General features: G+C 41.6%; 1 protein-coding gene across 5 annotated transcripts; it reads right to left on the bottom strand.

The window, feature by feature from the left end:
• Positions 1-207: 207 nt before the first annotated feature.
• On the bottom strand, positions 208-15660 carry LOC118396391 (hyaluronan and proteoglycan link protein 3-like). 5 transcript variants are annotated; one of them, XM_035790564.2, is made up of 6 exons: positions 15512-15646; positions 9717-9864; positions 5801-5959; positions 3327-3707; positions 1583-1891; positions 208-1397 (listed from the first exon to the last, which is right to left on the bottom strand). In XM_035790564.2, exons 2-6 carry the CDS (start codon positions 9787-9789, stop codon positions 1120-1122), a joined length of 1200 nt encoding a protein of 399 aa, XP_035646457.1. In that variant the 5' UTR covers positions 9790-9864; positions 15512-15646; the 3' UTR covers positions 208-1119. The 5 variants fall into 5 exon arrangements, with proteins under 5 accessions (XP_035646457.1, XP_035646458.1, XP_035646460.1 ...); XM_035790565.2 differs by having other exon boundaries at positions 1589-1891; positions 15512-15644; XM_035790567.1 differs by lacking the exon at positions 9717-9864 and having other exon boundaries at positions 15512-15660.
• Between the last annotated feature and the right edge of the window lie 8988 nt (positions 15661-24648).

Raw genomic sequence — 24648 nt, forward strand, 5'->3', positions numbered from 1 at the left:
GTTACTGACCCCTGCCTGCCTTGACCTGTCTATTGCCTGCCCTTGTTGGATTATGAAACCATTGTTAATTCAACGGTTAATTCAAAGCCTCTGGGTCTTACCTTCATACCCGATGTAAGCATTTTTTGGGGGGGAAACCTTGCAGAAAATCTGGTGTTTGTTATATTTCAGTCTTCTGTTATGTATATAAAGTGCAATATTGGGGTGTAAACTCAAACATGATTTTATTCCATTTAATATATATGCCATTTAGTCGACGCTTTTATCTCAAGAGCCTTACAGTCATGCGTGAATACATTTTGCGTATGGGTGGCCCCAGGTACTGAACACACAACCCTGCCGACGCAAGTGATAACGTCAAAGGAGGGACGACATCATTCATTCGTTAAAAAAGTTTTTCATGTCACATAACTTGATTAAAGTCGCATAATATGGATGGAACACTTCGACGCCGTGCTCTCTACAAGGGGTGGTCATAAGATACTGTCAAAACACCTTCCATCATGACATAGTCTATATACCATCCCCCATCGTCATCAAATGCATCATTCCATTTCCATCCTTATACAAAACAAGACATGGAAAAACATTTTAACATATAAGGATAATCCAGAAATGTGCCTAAAACTATGAATTACATACATTGAACTGAAAGTGCTGCAGGAACAATGAGATAGCTGCATACAGTTCAACAAAACACCAAGGGAAAGAGCTTGGTTGGACAACAAAATCACTGGCAAAGCATTATGAGGGCGGCGGGCCTTGCAGTGGTTGAACACCTTCCCTGAGTCTGGAATGTAACGACCCTTTACTGTGACACAAACCTGGCAATACAACACTAAATAGTCCGTTTGTGTATCCGTTCTGGTTGGCGTCTCAGTGGGGAGTGGCGGTATGACTGATATTATGTACAGTATGAGGAGACAGTTCACTAGAACTATAAAGTGGACACTGTGAGGGCAGAACTGGCTAATGCTAACTAGCATCCAGGCAAGGGTTGTGTAACAGTGCACCGTTTGTGATGAATGGGGAAGTTGTATGTGCTTTCTGTTGTACTGTAGTTGAGCTCGTTACTATTATTGTCCTCTGGTTATTCTTGAGTGGAAGTTGAGGGGAGGTTTACCGATTGCAGTAGACACTGTATTTCTGATGCAGAGGGGGGAATCCCAAATTCCGCACCCCCGGTTCTGAAGGGCCGCAGTTAGGGCGGGCCTTTGCAATGGGGTAACGGATGCTCCCATCAGCCAACCAGCCTGCGTCGCAGCGGTCCAATCCCATGAACCGCCAGGCGGCATAGAGCTGGCCCACCTTTGCGATGAGACCGCCGTCTGTGGTGCACGCAGCCACCGCTTCGGTGAAGTTGAGCTTACGGGGACCTTTCAGGAAGTAAACTGTCCCTATGACGGAAAAGAGAGACAGGAGATTCAAGTAAGTTCTGAGCACGTCGAAGGAGAAGACAGATTAAAGCAAGTTTGACAATTCCAATCATTCACATTTCTCCTGTTACACTTATTGTTTGCGGAAGTGTTTTGCATGCGTTTTGTTTCCCGAGGCGAGACGTTTTATGCAGAGCGACACGCACACTGACCCTTGGGGGCGGCTGAGAAACAGAAGGCGTCAAAGCGGTGGAGGTGGCGGTGGCGTTGTCCATAACTACGGAGACCGGAGGCTAAGTCCACGCCCCCACAGGCCTCCCGCGGCGTGGTGATTGGGTACTGAGCCGTCCCGTCAGCTAACCAGCCGGCGTTGCACCAGTCCAGCCCCTCATCCCAGGCGGCGTAGAGCTGCTCAAAGGTGGCCAGGGTTGAGTCCTGCTCCTCACACGCACGCTGGGCCCCCAGGAAGTTGAAATGGTAGCGTCCCATCTTGGATTGGTAGGGAAATACCACTCCTATAACAGGGATAAAGTGAGACATTTGCTGGAGGGGTTAAAGTGCAATAGGATCCAGCAACTGTCCTTTTCAGTGAAAAATGCCATTCATGACACTCGTAAGGACAATAGGTTGAAGGTCATTTAATAAATAGACCATAGCTGGAACTAGGGATGTGAACGTTTAAACGTTTCAACAAAATTGGGATCGTTACCGTTTAGAGAAACTAACTAACCTATTATTTAATTTTTTAAACACAGTGCAGTTATCACAAAACTACCACTAAAAAGGTTCCGATCATCATCTTAAAGGGAAACATTTCAATTCAACGAATACCCAATGCAGCAATGCCGTAAGGTTAGTAAGAGATATGCATATTTCAAATGATTTGCCACGGATATAAAGCGCTCCGCACTCCCGTCATTGTTAACAGTTGGGAAAATGGCAGAGAGTGAGACAGGGACGCGACAGCAGCGAAGTCCTGCGTGGCAATACTTTGAGAAGTCCAATGAGAAGCTGGCGAAACGCAAACGTTGTGAGGTGGATTTGAGCTACAGTGGAAGTTCAGGTGCAATGCTGAACCATCTGAAAAGGGAGGCACCGTGAGACCCAAGTCATTGCTGCCCCCAACAACAGACCTTAGAAATGCTCTTCACGCGAAAGAAGTGCAATAAAGGATGGAGTGAAAAAGTCACAGCGCTGATTACAGAAATGAATGCAGTTGATATGCAGCCATTGTCAATGGTAGAGGATGTCCACTTCAATGCCCCGATGGCATATAGATGCCATGTTGAAAAACATTGACGGCCCGGATGGAGAAATTGTACCATGATTGCTCTGCAAGTACACAGCTCAAGCTCTCAATGTCATACACCCTATTCATGGCATTAAAAACAAATTGTTGGACGCCTATGAACACGCTGTCATACATCACTGCAATGAGCCATCACGTTGACGAGAAGTGAGATATGAAGTCCCATGTACTGACTACTGATACACAGCAGAGAGCCTAAAAACCTAATTAACTACCATCATTGCTGAGTGGGTGAGGGACAGCAGTAAGTGCCGTCTGGTAGCCATGACTGAGGTAGATTAAACTGCATTGCCCCCTAGTGGTCATATTGTGAATTCACATGTTTTAAAAGATATATACAGTACCAGTCAAAACCTACTCATTCAAGGGTTTTTCTTTATTTTACAATTTTCTACATTGTATAATAATAGTGAAATAAAACTATGAAATAACACATGGAATCATGTAGTAACAAAAAAAGTGTAAAAAAATAAAATTACATTTTATATTTCAGATTCTCGTACTGTATATAATAATTTAAATGTTTAAACTATTAAAAAAATGGCATTTTTACATTCGTCACATCACTCGATTGAACGGAGTGAACCCTGTGTTCTGTTGTTTAGAGCTGAGGGAGTTGACAGACAGACAGAAACACACACCTCGCAGCTCCAGCTCCACCGTCACGCTCTCGTCTTCTAGCCCGTCGATGATCTCACAGCGGTAGCGGCCCGTGTCGTTCTGGTGCAGCTCGTTGATCACCAAAGACATGTCCCCTGGTGCCGCCCGATGCAGGCGCACACGCCCCTGGAAGCTGCCGTAGCTACGGTGACGGTTGCCCATGGCGACCATCACGTCTGTTTCGTAGGCTGTCTTACCCGCGCCGTTGGCAGGTAGCCAAGACCATTTGACCCGGGTCCGGCGGGGGCCGTTGATCTCGGGCTCGTAGCGGTAGTGACAGGGCAGGGTGATGTTACTGCCCCTGGCTGCTGACACCGAGGGCTGGGGGGACTCCACGTGGAGACGCACCCTCTTAATGTAGACTGGAGAAGAAACAGACAAGGACAGGACACAGGATAGATAAGAGTTATGCAGTAGAGTAGATACTGGATAGGAGCCAGGAACTTTTCCTGACCATGTGATCAAACCAGAGCCTGTAGTAAGTAAGAACCTGGGTCTGCCGCCTTCAGTGTACAGTGCCTTGCAAAAGTATTCACCTCCCCTTGGCATTTTTCCTATAATTTAAATGGATTTTTATTTGGATTTCATGTAATGGACATACTCAAAAAGAAAAAAGTTTGAAAAATAAAAATAATAAAAATTCATAAAAATGTGGTGTGCATATGTATTCAACCCCTTTGCTATGAAGCCCCTAAATAAGATCTGGTGCAACCAATTACCTTCAGAAGTCACATAATTAGTTAAATAAAGTCTGTCTGTGTGCAATCTAAATGTCACATGATCTGTCACATGATCTCAGTATATATATACACACCTGTTCTGAAAAGCCCCAGAGTCTGCAACACCACTAAGCAAGTGGCACCACCAAGCAAGTGGCACCACCAAGCAAGTGGCACCATGAAGACCAAGGAGCTCTCCAAACAGGTCAGGGACAAAGTTGTGGAGAAGTACAGATCAGGGTTGGATTATAAAAACATATCCCAAACTTTGAACATCCCACGGAGCACCATTAAATCCATTATTTTAAAAATTGAAAGAATATGGCACCACAACAAACCTGCCAAGAGAGGGCCGCCCACCAAGACTCACGGACCAGGCAAGGAGGGCATTAATCAGCGAGGCAACAAAGAGACCAAAGATAACCTTGAAGGAGCTGCAAAGCTCCACAGCGTAGATTGGTGTATCTGTCCATAGGACCACTTTATGCTGTACACACCACAGAGCTGGGCTTTACTGAAGAGTGGCAAGAAAAAACAAAAGGCATGTGGGGGACTCCCCAAACATATGGAAGAAGGTACTCTGGATAGATGAGACTAAAATGTAGCTTTTTGGCCATCAAGGAAAACACTATGTCTGGCGCAAACCCAACACCTCTCATCACCCCAAGAACATAATGGGAAACTGGTCAGAATTGAATGAACGATGGATGGCTCTAAATACGGGGAAATTCTTGAGGGAAACCTGTTTCAGTCTTCCAGAGATTTGAGACTGGGATGGAGGTTCACCTTCCAGCAGGACAATGACCCTAAGCATACTGCTAAAGCAACACTTGAGTGGTTTAAGGGAAAACATTTAAATGTCTTGGAATGGCCTAGTCAAAGCCCAGACCTCAATCCAATTGAGAATCTGTGGTATGACTTAAATATTCCTGTACACCAGCAGAACCCATCTAACTTGAAGGAGATGGAGCAGTTTTGCCTTGAAGAATGGGCAAAAATCCCCGTGGCTAGATGTGCCAAGCTTATTGAGACATATCCCAAGAGACTTACAGCTGTAATTGCTGCAAAAGGTGGCTCTACAAAGTATTGACATAGGGGGGTGAATAATTATGCATGCTCAAGTTGTCTTATTTATTGTTTGTTTCACCCCACAAAATGTTTTTTGCATCTTCAAAGTGGTAGACATGTTGTGTAAATCAAATCATACAAACCCCCCCAAAAAATCTATTTTAATTCCAGGTTGTAAGGCAATAAAATAGGAAAAATGCAAAGGGGGGTGAATATTTTCGCAAGCTACTGTATTTGGGTCTTCCCAGGTAATCAGACCCTTTTTGGAACTCTTGGGAATGGTGCGTCTATAAAATCTAACCTGCTCTTAGTTTAGCATGTGTACTGACAAAACATACTGTGTAGCACATATCGTATAAATGAATACCACTCTAGATGGTGTGTTGTCTGCTACAACTTAGGCATGGTCAGGCTTGTCACACGCAATGGAATGGTCTTTGATCATTATATATATGAAGAGGCTCCACTTAAGATCATTATCCCCTTTTAACATTATCGTGCCAATCCAAACCAAACTCTGCTAAAACTGGTATTTTCTTTTCACATTCTCTTTTCCAGCAGTTTCAGAAAACGTTGGTGGATATATCGTCAAGTCAGCCCAGTACAGCTTGGCTCAGATTAGTGTGAACAGGTTATTTGTGTATTTATGAAAATACTGTATTACATACTCTCTCCGTTGCCATCGCCGTCCATAACGTCATGGTAGAAGAAGCCGTTGTTGTATACGGGGAAGGCGTGGTTGGAGACCAGGTGGTACATCCAGACGACCAATAGGGGGTGTAGGGGGCTCAACATCCTTACAGCGGAACACTGGGATCTGACTTCCTCTGCAAAGGATTCATGTCGGTACATGTTTTAATGGTGAAATGACTCAACCTGGACTAGATGGTCCAACATGGTACATTCCACTCAATTGTCCCCTATCTTATCAAATCCATAGCCGTGGGAAGTAGTTTGAGGGGGGGCTGCTGCGGCATCAGTTCAGCTAAACATAGGGTGTGGCAAAGTGGGGTGTGTGGAGATACACCCACCAGATGAAGCTCATTTTACTGTACGTCTACACCATTTCAAAACGTTCAAATGCTATTTGGAGAACAGCAAAAACATACATGTCCCCCGGACTTTATCATCTCAATATTAGGTTTAAAGGTTTGTGGAATGGTGTGTGTATGATGTACTACTCAACCTCATCAGACATAGGTTACATTGACTAATTTAGCCTATTTGTGGGAACAGTGCAACATGAAATAGACGCATAAAACACACTATCAAGGCCGACTCCAAATACCGACATCAATGTGAAAGTAAGCGGATCATAAAACAGCTGACTGTGAATGCAAACTATGCCAGATAAATCCGACACATGCATTGAAATAAAAGCCATACACCAAAGTAATTATTTAAGCCTACAATCGACAAAATCAATTAGCCCGCTAGAATTAGGCTATTCTACAGAACACGTGTTTGGTTCAATCTTGATCAATCTTCCTTTCTTTCCTATCCACCCCCAATGACAATCCTATTTTCTCCATCAATATGAAAAATAGCCTTTGCACATGCCTGTCTCACTCTGCACACCAGTGCTAGTCAGTGCTTATTATTGACCTCCAGGGGACCCAAAACCAATGTTCCCTCCCCCAAAAATTGGACACTGAGCAAATTTCAGGTCTGCTGAGCGTAAACTTGAACGTTGTGAAAATTCTGTGCAACTTCCAGCACGTGTTTACTGTGAACACTGCGGCTGTATCCGCTTTAAGTTACAGTTTTACTGTGAACACTGAGGCTGTATCCGCTTTAAGTTACAGCTTTAACAGTGGCCATGTAGGCTACTGTGGCTATTTGATCATAATGTAGGCCTACCGGAGTGGCCTACCGTAAAAAAACAATGGAGAAAATGCATCCCATAACATTATAACATGGAAATAGCTGTTCTATCATCCAGCAAACAGTAGCAGCCAATGTGTGGTGTTAAATGTAGGCCTACATTTAACAGAAAGAAAAAAACATGCAGGGCTTGACATTATCTCAAAATACAACACTGCCCCTTTAAGACAAAAAAAAGCTCTTTATTTGACTCACTTTTCAAAGATGTCTACAAATGTATGTTATGTCCTCTTGAAGCAATCACTTCTATTGCTGACTACAAATGATCTATAACTGGGCTACTAACTCACCAACTAGCAAAGGATATGAACAAAATGTGCACATGTGGCTACATGCAGCTCTCGCTTTGTTCTCAAAACAAGCGCATCTACTCACGACCGCTCATGCTGTAAACATGATCAACCGGTTGGTGCCCACTGCGCTAGAAAGTTGGATGAAGTTCAATCTTGTGTTTCTCTCTGGGGGATGATATTTCTGCGCGGCAGTCTCGGGCTACTGTGGCGCAGTTTAAAGGGAACATTGCCCCCAACCAAAACCCAAAGGCATAAACCATGGCCAAATGTGTGGAATAGCAGAGCATTTGCTTAAAAAACAACTTTATTACATTTCAGTTTTTTTTTGCACAGTTGTACTAAGGACAAATAACGTGCAATGAATACAAATAAACCGAAATACAGGCTATAATTGTTCAGTCAGTGTTTCGTCCAGCAGCTAATGCTGTGTTCATGTGCTATCAGAGTTATCGGTCATTTCCTATGTCGGACCGGGAAGTTTCACTTGAATGACTCTCCAAATCGCAATTACAAAGGGTCACTGAGAAAATGTTGTTGTCCGAGTTTCACCACTGACCTTAAACCCTTTCAACCAACAGATGACAACAAGTCGGGTTTTGACAAATACAATATGGGTAATGTAGCTAGTTTTACCATATCGTCAATGTTAAGCAATCTAGCTAACTTTACTATAAGCAACGTTAGTTAGCTTATCAAACTAGTTCAAATCTTATTGGTTGAATATTGTTCCGACCAAAAAGCACATGAATGAAACAAAGTTGTATTTCCAACATCCAAAATAAGCAGTAGGAAGCTCCGAGAAGCACGTGAACGCAGCATGTCAAATTTGAGGGGAATTGTGGACTTTGTGAGGTACCACATTTTACACACAGCTAGAACAAGTCCTTAGAAGTGTTTTTAGCAACAGTGCCATCGCAGAGTTTTAAACCCCATGCAGTCTTTTTATTTGTAATATATCCTTGAACGTCTAATCAATCATTGTGTGTGTTTATTTATTGAATATAACCCCAAAATATATTTTTAATAATTGATATCCCTGGGCCTCCTTGCTCAGTCCGACAGTGTGGGCGTGGGGATACAAATTAGATTTTATATTTACATATACAGCACTGATTGGCTGATTGAAGTCTAAAACCCACCACCTTACCCCTTAGGAAATAAACAAAGTCACATGGTTTTCAACCTGTCAGTTGGAGCTGGAGTTGAACCCTGAAAGCAGCGAACTTCCACAGGTGTGTAGACTACTCTGTTTTGTCATCAAAATACATCATGCATCCTAATTTGCTATATTATTGTTTTACTGTTTTCAATAGGTCACCAGAAGATGCAGACAGGTCCCAGAACAGCCTGTTTGCAGGGTGGATCATTCTGGCCTATACCCTGTCCACTGTCTCATTGCAGTAAACCATGATTATCTACAGGGCATACTATAGGCCTCTGCAATTTTAGCTAGTTAACATTAGCATTGCTAGCTATTTGGACGAACTTGGCTAGCTAATAGCAACAGTCATCTTTCTAAAATAAATTTGACATGATGGCATAGTTGTTTTCTTAAATGATAATGCCCTCGAAGCCAATATATCCCCCAAACACCGGCTTCGAGGGCATTATCTATTTTATACAACGGGTTACCAACAGATTCAAATAATGATTGAAAATTTCAGTAAAAACTTTATTTTGATGAATACTATACTATACTATTACATCCTTCCACGAGCTATAGTACAATCACAAATCTAGGGTTGCTACCCAAGGTGGCTGGTCGTTCATTCTGTAGATTAGGTTGCCAGAGACGCGACCCAGTTGTGAAGTCTTTTTCTCCGAAATATATGGACACAGCCCAGTCGTTCGTTCTAAATATTCCGTTGCCATGATGGCTGGCAAAGTTCTCATCTCTATCTTGCTAGCTAGTCAACTTTGGCTAACACAGTCACATCAAACACTGCAGCCAGAATAAGAGCAAAGTAGCCGCATTTGCGTTTGTTTAAGCTGTTTTCTATTGACATTTTATACATACATAAGAATCAGCTAATGATGTGACATTTCACCTGGCTTGTTTCCAAGCCACAGTTTGCATTGAGTAGAGTAGAACTTTTAGTCGGGCATCAGTCTTCAAAATAACATTCAAAATGAAACATGTGACCCATGAATTGCATGTTATTTACTTTTAATAATATATAGATGAATAACTGTCTCTAGACCAGGGTTTCCCTAACTCGGTCCTCGGAACCAACAGGGGGCCCGTTTTGGTCTTTGCCCTAGCACTGGACAGCTGATTCAAGTAATCAACTAATCATCAAGCTTTGATCATTTGAATCAGCTGTGTAGTGTTAGGGCAAAAACCAAAACGTGCAACACTTGGGGCCCCTAGGGCCAAGTTTGGGAAAACACTGCTTAAGACACTTACTTCTTGAATGGTTACTGCCACTGCCGGGTGAAAGATGGGTGGATGGGGGATCAAGCTGCTGGTAAATCCACATGTGTATCTATACATAGCCTGATTTGCAATGCAGTCCAATGCGAAGTGTGCTCATATGCCCATGGATTGAATTTCTCTGACAAAATCAGACAACGTTATTGTTGGATGGAAAACAGTGCAAAGAAACATTTGCTGCCTTGCAGCCAGCTACTGCACAATTGATCTTGCTTTTTCTCATTGCTTTAAAGTGAGAAATGTTTGGTCTTTGGTATCTTAACTCTGCATGCTGTAAACAATGAGGGGGCAGCAGCAATGTAGGAGGATATTTAAGCAATAAGGCCCGAGGAGGTATGGTACATGGCCAATATACCATGGCTAAGGGCTGTTCTTATGCACTACGCAACGCAAAGTGCCTGGACACAGCTCTTAGCCGTGGTATATTGGCCATATACCACAAACCTCTGAGTTTCCGTATTGCTATTATCAACTGATTACTAATAGAAATAGACATAAATACAAACCGTCATACCCATTATATACGGTCTCTTCCAGCCAATCAGCATTCAGGGCTTGAACAACCCGGTTTATAAATGCAAATAACAGATCTATTGTCATTCAATGCATTTCTTTCAAACAGCTCTTATATAAAAAGGGTATTATCATCATTTTCACAATTTCAGTGTTATTTCAACTTTATATTGTGGAAATCTCGTCAAAATGTAAATCACATTTGAACTGCACTGCCCTTCTGCATTGTCGGTTAAGGACTTGTAAGTAAGTATTTCACGTTGTATTCAGCGCATGTGACAAATAAAATGTGATTTGATTTGAATATTACCCCGAACTGGTTGCCAACCATCTCTATGGGGCCATATTGGACAGGATTCACATGGCCATATCTCCATAAATAATTGGTACATAAGGCCCAATAATGACTTAAAGGGTTTAGAGAACACAAGAAAATGGCATTCTAGGTGACTACCTCATGAAACTGGTTGAGAGAATGCCAAGAGTGTGAAAAGATGTCATCATGGCATATGGTGGCTACTTTGAAGAATCTAAAATATATTTTGATTTGTTTAACACTTTTTTTGTTACTACAAGATTCCATATGTGTTATTTCATAGTTCTGATGTCTTCACTATTATTCTACAATATATAAAATAGTAAAAATTAAGAAAAACCCTTGAATGAGTAGGTGTGTCAACTTTTGACGGGTACTGTATATTTCCCACAATTTTTTTTGCCTGTTTTGCATGTTATTTTGGCATTAAGTCATTTTCTTCTATCTCTTGTGTTATTGACTGTATGTTTGTTTATTCCATGTGTAATTATGTGTTGTTGTTTGTGTCACACTTTGCTTTATCTTGGCCAGGTCGCAGTTGTAAATGAGAACTTGTTCTCAACTAGCCTACCTGGTTAAATACATTTAAAAATTCTGTTTAAAAACAATGTAAAACATTTAATTCATTGAGTTAATAAAGCCGCATACAAACATGGAGGGTCTCATGGTCTTGCTTTGCGCCGTGAGTGGCTCAGTGTTCTGTCACTCATGGGGACACTACGTCACTGCAAAATCGACATGTAGAGGTTGAAAAATTCAAGCCCCTAGGGTGCTGCCATAGAGTTACATTAGAAGTGCCCATCCAAGAAGGCTCAAGGTCATTGGCAACAGATAAAATTGTCAAATCACGTTATATCTACCGTAGCTTTGATTGGACTGATCATGTCAACATCATAATTTCAAAATCTTAGCTAGCAATCATCATCATGAATCAAGTCGACAACCTACTGGCAAATCCTTTTCAATCCTTGTTATAGGAATGGAAATTATAGATAAAACTTATCAGTGCTCATCGGCCTTTGGACATAAACATTACACAACAAGTTGGAAACCGCAAATTCAAGAATGAGTGGTTTGAAATGAATCGGTGGCTAACTGCAAGCATTGCACAGCAATCACTAGCCTGCTATTCAGTGAAGTGGGTGTGTGGTCCAAGTCTGGGTTTAAGGGTCTCTTTTCCAAGCTTAAAAGGATAAACATTCAACACCATAAAATGTTGAATACATTGGCCATGCTGTGAATTCAGCATGACTTCTGCCACATTCAAAACAACTGGAAACTCGGAACTAGGAAATCTCAGACTTCAGTGAGTTCAAGACAACTGGGAACTCGGAATAAACCGAGCTCTGACTGGGAAAATATGTTTTGAACGGTCATCAAACTCGGAATAACAAGTCGGGAACTTAGGCCTCTTTCTAGCTCTGATCTGAAGATCACTGACATCATGATTCGACCTTGTTTTTTTTCAAAGTCCCAGTTGTCATGAAAGCACCATAAATCCGGAGACTGTCAGACTTTGATGACAAAGTTTGATGACAAAATTTGCCCATGAAGGACCGCCGCCCCACCTTCCTGTCCAAGTGAGCATAGCACAACAAGTTGAGTCCAAAAATGTATTGTATGCTGCTACATACATGATGTAAGGGAGATATGTATATTGTAGCTAAGAAAGTAATACTAAGTGTATGTTGTGTAGTAAGCTGATAGTAGCCCATGTGCTTCACCCTAATAATTTGGTCCCTTTCCCCCTCATAATTTGGCCTACTGTTCTGACTTGGTGGTGCACATGTAACCTATTGCCTGTTTTAGATAAATGTAATCATCAAATATTGGAAGACCTTTCATTGTCTGCATATATGCCCCCTTTATTTATCCCATGGTTCTGACTTGGTGTACAGGGAGAATGCTGTAAGAATGGCCCATGTTCTGAATTCTGCTCTGTACATTTCAAAAGTGCTGAACAAATAGTTATATTGACTACGGCTCGCTCATTAATGTCTCATTCGAAATTACAGATGGCCTCTTATCCGCTCGTTGGCCCCTTATGCCATAGTTTGTACATCTCAATTGTCAGTAGAAACCACATTTGTTTAAGCAAGTCAGCCATATCAGCTCTGATTTTTTTAAAGGCAGTAAATGCAGCTGAATGAACTGTTTCGCTGCCAGACAAGGCTCTGCTAATAGCCAGCTGTAGGTAGCAGTGGTTAAGATTCACTCCATGGTTCTGAAAAGAAAGCACTGTTTGTCACCATTATAGTGCAATCTGTGTATTGTTTAGTGTTGTGTAGTGGCTTTGCTGGCATGCATCTTATTTTATTTTTTAAAGTTTGGCCCACCAAGATTTACATGCTAAAATCACCACTGGCTATGTGAGAGGTTATAGACTTACAGTAAGTGTTCAGATTTCAGGCTACTATTGAACTTAACCTATCTGAATAGTAGGCTTGCCATTTTTAAGTCAGTATTGTGACTGTAGAATCTGTATAACATCTCACAATTATCACACATAACATAGCCAGCACGGCTATTATCCTATTTTACCTCCCAAGCATTAGGCTACTGTCCTGGCCCTCCTTCTATTTATTTTCAACTCTCCATTTCACATCTTTTCTCTTATTGAATTAAACTCTGACAATGCCGTTTTTGCCTCAGTGGATTGGTGTTAACTTTTTCTGCCCAAGTGCCATGGCCTACCGTGACATTCCGGGGTTTCTATTTTTGTAAAGACATGTAAAGACGTAATGTTGCATGAACATAACCAATCATGATGTTTTCATCTTATTCTTGTCAAACAAATCACTTCCTGTGCATGTTCATCCACCCCCAAATAATTCCAGCATCCAAAAGTGCACTGTGCACTCACGCCATTTGATGAATGGAAAGAGACACCAAAAAAGTGTAATGAAATTTGGCTTATTGCCTGAATTAATTGATTTTGTCTTGCTGACAAAAGGACCTTTTTTGGAGAAATATCACGCCTTGACCTTAGCGATATTTGTTTTCTTTATTATTTTGGTTAAGTCAGGGTGTGACTAGGGTGGGTATGTTAGTTTTTGTATTGTCTAGGGTTTTTTGTATATGTAGGTTTTTTTTGTAAGTCTGGGTATATTTCGGTCTATGGTGGCCTGATATGGTTCCCAATCAGAGGCAGCTGTTTATCGTTGTCTCTAATTGGGGACCATATTTAGGTAGCTATTTTCCTGAGGTATTTGTGGGTTCTTGTCTATTTGTGGGTTCTTGTCAGCACTTGTTTATATAGCGTCACGGTTCATTTTTGTTAGTTTGTTTAGTGTTCATTTGTCTAATAAAAGAGAATATATGCATACCATGCTGTGCCTTGGTCTCCTCCATACAACGAACGTGACAAGAAAGAATAGTTGGGACACCTGAAAGGGGGCTGAAATACATGCAGGACTGTCCAGGGCTGACAGTCCTGGGATATACATGGGATATATATTTTTTAACCATGACACAGAGGTGTGGGTGTTCATTTAATATGGAATAAGCTTCTTTTTTTTTCATTTCTGCATTGACTCCTCTGGGACCCCATAATTCGCACTCTGATCCAAACAATTCATGTGGATTCATTTTGGCACACAAATGTGAATATATTTTCATACTTATTTTCAGTATTTTACATTTATACACAAAGTTTTCTGATTGCAACCCAGCCAGCACATAACGTTCTGAGAACCATATGTTTTTTAGAGCCTGGTGAGAGCATGGTTTTCCTATGGTTATTTTGCATACAACCTTCCCACAACTTTCTGGGAATGGTGCAGGATAGTTGCTTGGCTTTGGAACGTTCTCAGAACATTTTAAGGAACTTGACAAAAAACGTTTTATTTTCTTGGTATCTCAAACTTTTGCTAAAAGTGTTGGTAATGGTCTAGGAACGTTCTCCAACTGGTTTGATATTGGGAATGTTCTGAAATAGTTAAGTTGAGAACATTAAGAAACAACAGTCCTCTATGGGAATTTCAGTACTTCAGCATAACGTTTTCTGCAGGTTTCCTCATGGTTCTATTTAAAGTCATCTTCTCAGAACATTAAGAAAACTTTCCATAAAACCACAAGAAAATAGTAATGTTTAAAGAACATTCCGTGAATGTTATTTAAAAACATCCGCAATCCAGTCTCGGTGTCAACCAAGCTCTCTTGAGCCTCTATCTTGGTGTGTTCAAGTGTGTTGGCCGTGCCCAATTATTGGCCACACCTAATCTTAATGAGTGCTTGTTTCCTTTGAAATGGGGTCTGTTTGAATAGACTAAAATTAGCTGCTTTGTATGAGTAAAAAAAACACATGGCATGCTAGCTCCACCATGGTGGCGCAGTGGAATACTTCAATGAATAGACAACAGAAGATCATGGGTTTGAATCTCATTGACACCTTGCCACAATAAAAAAATAAATGTTTGCATTATTAAACCCGAAGAAAATGTATTTGCATGTGTCCTATCTGTGTTTGGAGTTCAAAATATGTAATAAGCTAGTAGTGTTATTAAAAGTATAATTGAAACATTAAGTGAAAGTTAAGGAAGTTCTAAAAAATAATCTCTCAATAAAATCCTCCCAGGAAAATTTTCAAGGAACCTTTATCAGAACCTCTCTGCAACCCCCCAAAAATGTATGTTCACAGAACAGACGATATTTTTCATTGTGTTACTTTAAAAAATACCAGTCAGGAAGCGTATGGTTTCTTTGCCAGAACCAATGGGAAATCAATAATAATCAAAAACGTACTTTCCCGTAGCTTAGTTGTCTTATTCTCTCGAACAAGTATTTCTTATCTAATTGTCCATCTAATTTTATTGGTTATCACTTTCAAGTTGTGGTGGCAAAGTAGGCTAATTTAAAGCTACACATTATTCAAGTATCTATTTGGCATCACTCAAAAGATGTAACTCGAATTAAGGTCGAAAAAATAAGACTTACTTACAGATTGTAAGATGTACGTTGTTCTCCGGCCAGAAAATGGACAACGTCGTGTCAATTAATGTTCCCCTGATGTTACTTTGTGAGACAGTTACGCTGTCTGCCGGGGCAATTCATCCCATTGCGATTTTCAGGGAGAACACGAGTTGCGACGCATTGAGAGGAAAGTGACCTCATCGATCACAACAACAGCAACAAAAACGGGCATAAGAGCATAAAAGCGGCATTACGTTTACTATTGCATTACATAGGGATATATCACAACAATGTACTTATTGATATTTCCAATATTCCCTTTACTAGCCCACCGTCATTTACAGGTGCATTTTATGCCATTTTTAATCCAATAATTAATAAATCAATCAAATGTATTTTACTTAGCCTTTTTACATCAGCAGTTGTCAAAGTGTTTTACAGATATCCAGCCTAAAACCCCAAAGAGCAGACACGCATCCAATAGTTTATGGTTTTCCCGTATTCTTTTTAAACACCCGGGCAACCTAAATGAGGATATGTTTCTCATGACTGAGCCACATACTTTAATGTTCATATTGATATGAAATATGTAAATCCCTTGAAATTAACCAAGTTTGTTTTATCAGTTTGAAACAATATACCTTAAATAGATTTTAGGCCTATGCAAATCCTGACGAATATGAATGAGCGATCTGTATTCACATGTTCAAGATTCTCAATGAGGCTTTGGTTTATGGGTATTCTCTCTGAAAATGAAGTAGTTAGCTAAATCCTGTATGTGAAGCATATTCTTTGACTCGACCTTGAATGGCACTGTCAATATTGTCACGTGGGCTCATATTTCTGTGGAAGGCTGAAATAATACCAGCAGTGGTGGAAAACAGAGACAATTCCAGTTCTCCTCAGAAACCTCTGAAATGTGTTTTCCACTGTAAATAGCTGAGCGAAGTATAGAAGTTATCATAGTGCAGATGTGAGATGTTTTCCTACTTTTCTACACATGCTAAGCCCATAGGGAGCTAGAGGGTGTATACTACCTCTACACATGCACATACACACATAAAACCTATGCACACGCGCCCACACACCCCTCTGTCACCCCACCTCAAGTTCAAGAGCGAGACCCCTACACACGCTATGGCCCCCCTCATGCTTCCTATGGGAGGAGACCTGTCTACATCCAGCTGATATTTTAGTGTCACTGGTGCCTGTTCTTCAACTGCCTCAGTAGTGATGTCATATCATGTATTTAGTCACACGTTATAGTCACATGCACACAAATAATAGAAACACTAAACACAGCTACCGGGGGAAGGAGGGAAAAGCCAGACTACAATCAACTCCCCCTCTCTCCCCATGGACAGAGCCCCCAACCCATTCTCATCCTAGACTCCACCACAAACATGCAATCACACGCGCGCACACACACACAGAGAGAGGCATGTAGCCACGTACAACCCATCCTACACCCTCACCACAACCACCCATCTTCCTCGCTCTGCTTAATACCCACAGCCCTCCGGCTCTGTGCTGGCCTGGGGGACACCCATTTAACTTTGCCAATCTCACTGACACAGCCATTACACTGGTGCGTTTGAAGAGCCCCAGTCGCTGGTCTTCCCAAAGCCCAGATGAAAGCCTCTGCCTGGGGCTCCGAATACCAGGGCACTATGAACTGCAGGGCTGACTGGATCCAGGGGTATAATTTCTACTGTCAACAGGGAAGCCAGTTTGTGTTGGATGAGACACTTCCCTCCACACAAACACACAGAGTCAGACACGGACACAAACACATGAAAGGAGACCAAATGTGTGGTTTGTTTGACTAAATAACACATAAGTAGCTCTGCGGCCACGTTTGTTGACACTCAGAGGAGACACTCGCAGACCGCAGGGTTCGTCACAAAGGATGTGTGTGGGAGTGTTGAGTTGGGATGTATTTACAAAGTTAGATGATTATAGGACAGAGACGGGACATAACGGTGAGAAAGCCTATGCTCAAGCATAAAGACATGAAGATAAAATAATTAGCTGGATTTCTTACAGCTTGCCTAAGTATAGAGAATAGAATGAGTCATTTCTTAGAGGATCGTCTTCGGCAATCACATGTTTCAGAGGCACCATTTTGATTCCTCAGAAAGAGTCCTTTACACCATGACTTCCTCAAAAAACGTATCGTGATATGACGGAAAAAGGAAACTTAAGCTGAGACCTACTTTCCTTGCATTTCTCAAATTTCCTAGGATGACTTGCATGCATGCATGCACATGGTTATGGATGATTATTAAATGAAAGTACACGTATTGCAACTCTCTACATGAACTCAGCAAAAAAAAGAAATGGCTCTTTTTCGGGACCCTGTCTTTCAAAGATAACTTGTAAAAATCCAAATAACTTCACAGATCTTCATTGTAAAGGGCTTAAACACTGTTTCCCATGCTTGTTCAATGAACCATAAACAATTAATGAACATGCACCTGTGGAACGGTCGTTAAGACACTAACAGCTTACAGACGATAGGCAATTAAGGTCACAGTTATGAAAATGTAGGACACTAAAGGGGCCTTTCTACTGACTCTGAAAAACACCCAAAGAAAGATGCCCAGGGTCAATGCTCATCTGCGTCAATGTGCATTAGGCATGGTGCAAGGAGGCATGAGGACTGCAGATTTGGCCAGGGCAATACATTGCAATGTATAAGACACCTAAGACAGTGCTACAGGGAGACAGGATGGACAGCTGATTGTCCTCGCAGTGGCAGACCACTTGTAACAACACCTGCACAGGATCGATACATCCGAACATCACACCTGCGGGATAGGTACAGGATGGCAACAACAACTGCCAGAGTTACACCAGGAACACACAATCCCTCCATCAGTGCTCAGACTGTCCGCAATAGGCTGAGAGAGGCTGGACTGAGGGCTTGTAGGCCTGTTGTAAGGCAGGCCCTCACCAGACATCATCGACAACAATATCACCTATGAGCACAAACTCACCGTCTCTGGACCAAACAGGACTGGCAAAAAGTGCTCTTCACTGACGAGTTGTGGTTTTGTCTCACAAGGGGTGATTGTCAGATTCGTGTTTATTGTCGAAGTAATGGGGCGTTACACCAAGGCCTGTACTCTGGAGCGGGATCGATTTGGAGGTGGAGGGTCCGTCATGGTCTGGGGTGGTGTGTCACAGCATCATCGGATTGAGCTTGTTGTCATTGCAGGCAATCTCAACGCTGTGCATTAAAGGGAAGACATCCTACTCCCTCATGTGGTACCCTTCCTGCAGCCTCATCCTGACATGACCCTCCAGCATGACAGGAATGTCATTGTTCTGCCATGGCCAGCAAGGATCCCGGATCTCAATACCATTGAGGACGTCTGGGACCTGTTGGATCAGAGGGTGGGGGCTAGGGTCATCCCCCCCAAGAAATGTCTGCAAATCTGGTGCAGTCCATGAGGAGGAGATGCACTGCAGTACATAATGCAGCTGGTGGCCACACCAGATACTGACTGTTACATTTGATTTTGACCCCCTTTGTTCAGGGACACATTATTCCATTTCTGTTAGTCACATGTCTGTGAAACTTGTTCAGTTTATGTCTCAGTTGTTGAATGGTCATTCAAATATTTACACTTGTTACATTTGCTGAAAATAAATGCAGTTGACAGTGATAGGACGTTTATTTTTTTTCCTGATTTTATATCCTTGAGTGGATATAATCAGTTTAATTTCACATACAGTGGGGAGAACAAGTATTTGATAACCTGCAAAATCGGCAGTGTTTCCTACTTACAAAGCATGTAGAGGTCTGTCATTTTTATCATAGGTACACTTCAACTGCGAGACAGAATCTAAAACAAAAATCCAGAAAATCACATTGTATGATTTTTAAGTAATTCATTTGCATTTTATTGCATGACATAAGTATTTGATCGAACCAAACCAGTAAGAATTCCAGCTCTCACAGACCTGTTAGTTTTTCTTCAAGGATCCCTCCTGTTCTCCACTCATTACCTGTATTAACTGCACCTGTTTGAACTCGTTTGAACCTGTAAAAAAGACACCTGTCCACACACTCAACAAACAGACTCCAACCTCTCCACAATTGCCAAGACCAGAGAGCTGTGTAAGGACATCAGGGTTAAATTTTAGACCTGCACAAGGCTGGGATGGGCTACAGGACAATAGGCGAGCAGCTTGGTGAGAAGGCAACAACTGTTGGCGCAATTATTTGAAAATGGAAGAAGTTCAAGATGACGGTCAATCACCCTCTGTCTGGGGCTCCATGCAAGATCTCACCTCGTGGGGCATCAATGATCATGAGGAAGGTGGGGGATCAGCCCAGAACTACACGGCAGGACCTGGTCAATGACCTGAAGAGAGCTGTGACCACAGTCTCAAAGAAAACCATTAGTAACACACTACGCCGTCATGGATTAAAATCCTGCAGCGCATGCAATGTCCCCCTGCTCAAGCCAGCGCATGTCCAGGCCCGTCTGAAGTTTGCCAATGACCATCTGAATGATCCAGAGGAGGGATGGGAGAAGGTCATGTGGTCTGATGAGACAAAAATAGAGCTTTTTGGTCTAAACTCCACTCGCCGAGGAAGAAGAAGGATGAGTACAACCCCAAGAACACCATCCCAACCGTGAAGCATGGAGGTGGAAACATCATTCTTTGGGGATGCTTTTCTGCAAAGGGGACAGGACGACTGCACCGTATTGAGGGGAGAATGGATGGGGCCTTATATCGCGAGATCTTGGCCAACAACCTCCTTCCCTCAGTAAGAGCATTGAAGATGGGTCGTGGCTGGGTCTTCCAGCATGACAACGACCAGAAACACACAGCCAAGGCAACTAAGGAGTGGCTCCGTAAGAAGCATCTCAAGGTCCTGGAGTGGCCGAGCCAGTCTCCAGACCTGAACCCAATAGAAAATCTTTGGAGGGGGCTGAAAGTCCGTATTGCCCAGCGACAGCCCCGAAACCTGAAGGATCTGGAGAAGGTCTGTATGGAGGAGTGGGACAAAATCCCTGCTGCAGTGTGTGCAAACCTGGTCAAGAACTACAGGAAACGTATGATCTCTGTATTTGCAAACAAAGGTTTCTGTACCAAATATTAAGTTCTGCTTTTCTGATGTATCAAATACTTAATGTCATGCAATAAAATGCAAATTAATTACTTAAAAATCATACGTGATTTTCTGGATTTTTGTTTTAGATTCCGTCTCGCACAGTTGAAGTGTACCTATGATAAAAATTACAGACCTCTACATGCTTTGTAAGTAGGAAAACCTGCAAAATCGGCAGTGTATCAAATACTTGTTCTCCCCACTGTATATGATAATCACATGTGGTACAAAGATCTACTCACAGCAATGTTTTTTTTAAACCTCTACCTGATAAAAATGGAAATAAAAGAAAATAGGCAACATTTTTTAGACAAAAATATGTGCTTTGGTGGCAGGTTTTCATCAAGGATCTCTCTGTACTTTGCTCCGTTCATCTTTCCCTCGATCCTGACTAGTCTCCCAGTCCCTGCCGCTTAAAAACTTTCTCACAGCATGATGCTGCCACCACCATGCCTCACCGTAGGGATGGTGCCAGGTTTCCTCAAGACGTGACACTTGGCATTCAGACCAAAGAGTTAAATCTTGGTTTCATAAGAACAGAGAATCTTGTTTCTCATGGTCTGAGTCATTTAGGGGGCTTTTGGCAAACTCCAAAGGCTATCATGTGCCTTTTACTGAGGAGTGGCTTCTGTCTGCCCACTCTACCATAAAGGCATGATTTGTATTTGTATTTATTATGGATCCCCATTAGCTGCTGCCAAAGCAGCCACTACTCTTCCTGGGGTCCAGCAAAATTAAGGCAGTTTATACAATTTTAAAAACAGTACAATACATTCACAGATTTCACAACACACCGTGTGCCCTCAGGCTCCTACTCCACCACTACCACATATCTACAGTACTAAATCCTTGTGTATGTATAGTGTGTGAGTGTGTGTGTGTGTGTGTGTGTGTGTGTGTGTGTGTGTGTGTGTGTGTGTGTGTGTGTGTGTGTGTGTGTGTGTGTGTGTGTGTGTGTGTGTGTGTGTGTGTGTGTGTGTGTGTCTGTGCCAATGTTTGTGTTGCTTCACAGTCCCCGCTGTTCCGTAAGGTGTTTTTTTAATCTGTTTTTTAAATCTGATTTTACAGCTACTTTTACAGCTACTTGATGCGTCAGTTACTTGATGTGGAATAGAGTTCCATGTAGTCAAGGGTCTATGTAGTACTGTGTGCCTCCCATAGTCTGTTCTGTACTTGGGGCCTGTGAAGAAACCTCTTGTGGCATGTCTTGTGGTGTATGCATGGGTGTCCGAGCTGTATGCTAATAGTTTAGACAGACAGCTCGGTGCATTCAATATGTCAATACCGCTCATAAATAAAAGTAGTGACGAAGTCAATCTCTCCTCCACTCTCAGCCAGGAGAGATTGACATGCATATTATTAATATTAGTTCTCTGTGTACATCCAATGGCCAGCCGTGCTGTCCTGTTCTGAGCCAATTGCAATTTTCCTAAGTCCTTTTTTTGTGGCACCTGATCACACGACTGAACAGTAGTCAAGGTGCGACAAAACGAGGGCCTGTAGGACCTGCCTTGTTGATAGTGCTGTTAAGAAGGCAGAGCATCGCTTTATTATAGACCGACTTTTCCCCACCTTAGCTACTACTGCATCCATATGTTCTGACCATGACCCTTTACAATCCATGGTTACTCCAAGCAGTTTAGTCATCTCAACTTGCTAAATTTCCACATTATTTATTACAAGATTTATTTGAGGTTTAGGGTTTAGTGAGCGTTTTGTTCCAAATACAATGTTTTTCGTTTTATAAATATTTAGGGCAAACTTATTCCTTGCCACCTACACTGAAACTAACTGCAGCTCTTTGTTGATTGTTGCAGTCATTTCAGTCGCTGTAGTAGCTAACGTGTATAGCGTTGAGTCATCCGCATACATAGACATTTTGGCTTTACTCAAAGTCAGTGGCATGTCGGGGCCTAAACAGCTACCCTGGAGAATTCCTGATTCTAACGGAATTATATTTGAGAGGCTTCCATTAAAGAACACCCTCTGTGTTCTGTTAGACAAGTAACTCTTTATCCACATTATAGCAGAGTGTGTAAAGCCATAACATATAAGTTGTTCCAGCAGCAGACTATGATAAATAATGTCAAAAGCTGCACTGAAGTCTAACAAGACAGCCCCCACAATCATTTTATCATCAATTTCTCTCAGCCAATTGTGTAAGTGCTGTGCTTGTTGAGTGTCCTTCCTTATAAGCATGCTGGAATTCTGTTGTCAATTTGTTTACTGTAAATTAGCATTGTATCTGGTCTAACACCATTTTTTTCCAGAAATTTACTAATGGTTGGTAACAGGCTGATTGGTTGGCTATTTGAGCCAGTAAAGGGGGCTTTACTGTTCTTGGGTAGAGGAATGACTTTAGCTTCCCTCCAGGCCTGAGGACACACACTCTCTAGTAGGTTTACATTGAAGATGTGGCAAATAGGAGTGGCAATATTGTCTGCTATTATCCTCAGTAATTGTCCATCCAGATTGTCAGACCCCGGTGGCTTGTCATTGTCGATAGACAACAATACTTTTTTCACCTCTTCCACACTGACTTTACGGAATTCAAAAGTACAATTTGTCTTTCATAATTTGGTCCGATATATTGGGATGTGTAGTGTCAGTGTTTGTTGCTGGCATGTCATCCCTAAGTTTGCTTATCTTGCCAATGAAAAAGTCATTAAAGTAGTTTGCAATATCAGTGGGCTTTGATGAATGAGCCATCTGATTCAATGAATGAAGGAGCTTTTTCCCCCAAACATTTAATTTAAGGTGCCCCAAAGCTTTTTACTGTCATTCTTTATGTAATTTATCTTTGTTTCATAGTGTAGTTTATTTTTATTTAGTTTAGTCATATGATTTATTCTTTTGCAGTACATTTGCCAATCAGTTGGGCTGCCAGACTTAATTGCCACACATTTTGCCTCATCCCTCTCAACCATACAATTTTACAATTCCTCATCAATCCAAGGGGATTTAACAGTTTTTACAGTCATTTTCTTAATGGGTGCATGCTTATTAGTAACTGGAATAAGAAGTTTCATAAATATCTCAAGTGCAGCGTCTGGTTGCTCCTCATTACAGACCACAGACCAGCAAGTATTATTTACATCATCAACATATGAATCACTTCAAAACTTATTGTATGACTATTATACACTATTATACACTATTTATGTGGCTTCTGAAGGTAATTGGTTGCACCATATCTTATTTAGGGGCTTCATATGCACACACCACTTTTCCGTTTTTGTATTTTTATATATTATAGTTAGTTATTTTCTTCATTTCACTTCACCAATTTAGACTATTTTGTGGGTCCATTACATGAAATCCAAATATAAATAAATTTAAAGAAACAAAATAGGAAAAATTCCAGGGGGGTGAATACTTTTGCAAGGCACTGTATGAATATCCTCTGTTACAAGCAAGTTATTGACTTCATGGACCTTGTTTCTTAGGCTACATATGTTAATATGAACTATTCTAGCACTTTTCTGGGTTGTTTGTTTTTAATTCTTTACTTATCAGAGGTAGACCTACTTATGTTATTTACATTGGAGCTGATAGTGCAGGGTGAGCTGCATAAAGTGTTCTTCCTACTAGGGCACACCGCCTCAGTGCTAACAGTGTAACTGGTGAAGAGAAATTATAGATAAAATGTATTGGTGCTCATCAGCTATTGGACATAAACATTACACAACAAGCTTGAAATCGTAAATTCAACAATGAGTGGTTTGGAAGGAATCAGTGCCTAATTGCAATCATTGCAAAGCAATCACTAGCTTGCTATTCAGTGGAGTGGGTGTGTGGTCCAGGTCTGGGTTTAAGGGTCTCTTTTCCAAGCTTAAAAGGATAAACATTCAACATTGGCCGTGCTGTCAATCCAGCATGATTTCTGCCGCGCTCAAAACAACTGGAACTGGGAAATCTGACTTCAGTAAGTTCAAGACACCTGGGAACTCTGAAAACAACGAGCTCTGACTAGGAAAATACGTTTTGAATGGTCATACAAATCGGAATTGCAAGTCGGGAGCTCTGGCCTCTTTCCA

This window comes from Oncorhynchus keta, chromosome 17 (assembly GCF_023373465.1).
Source record: "Oncorhynchus keta strain PuntledgeMale-10-30-2019 chromosome 17, Oket_V2, whole genome shotgun sequence".
Classification (NCBI taxonomy): Eukaryota; Metazoa; Chordata; class Actinopteri; order Salmoniformes; family Salmonidae; genus Oncorhynchus; species Oncorhynchus keta.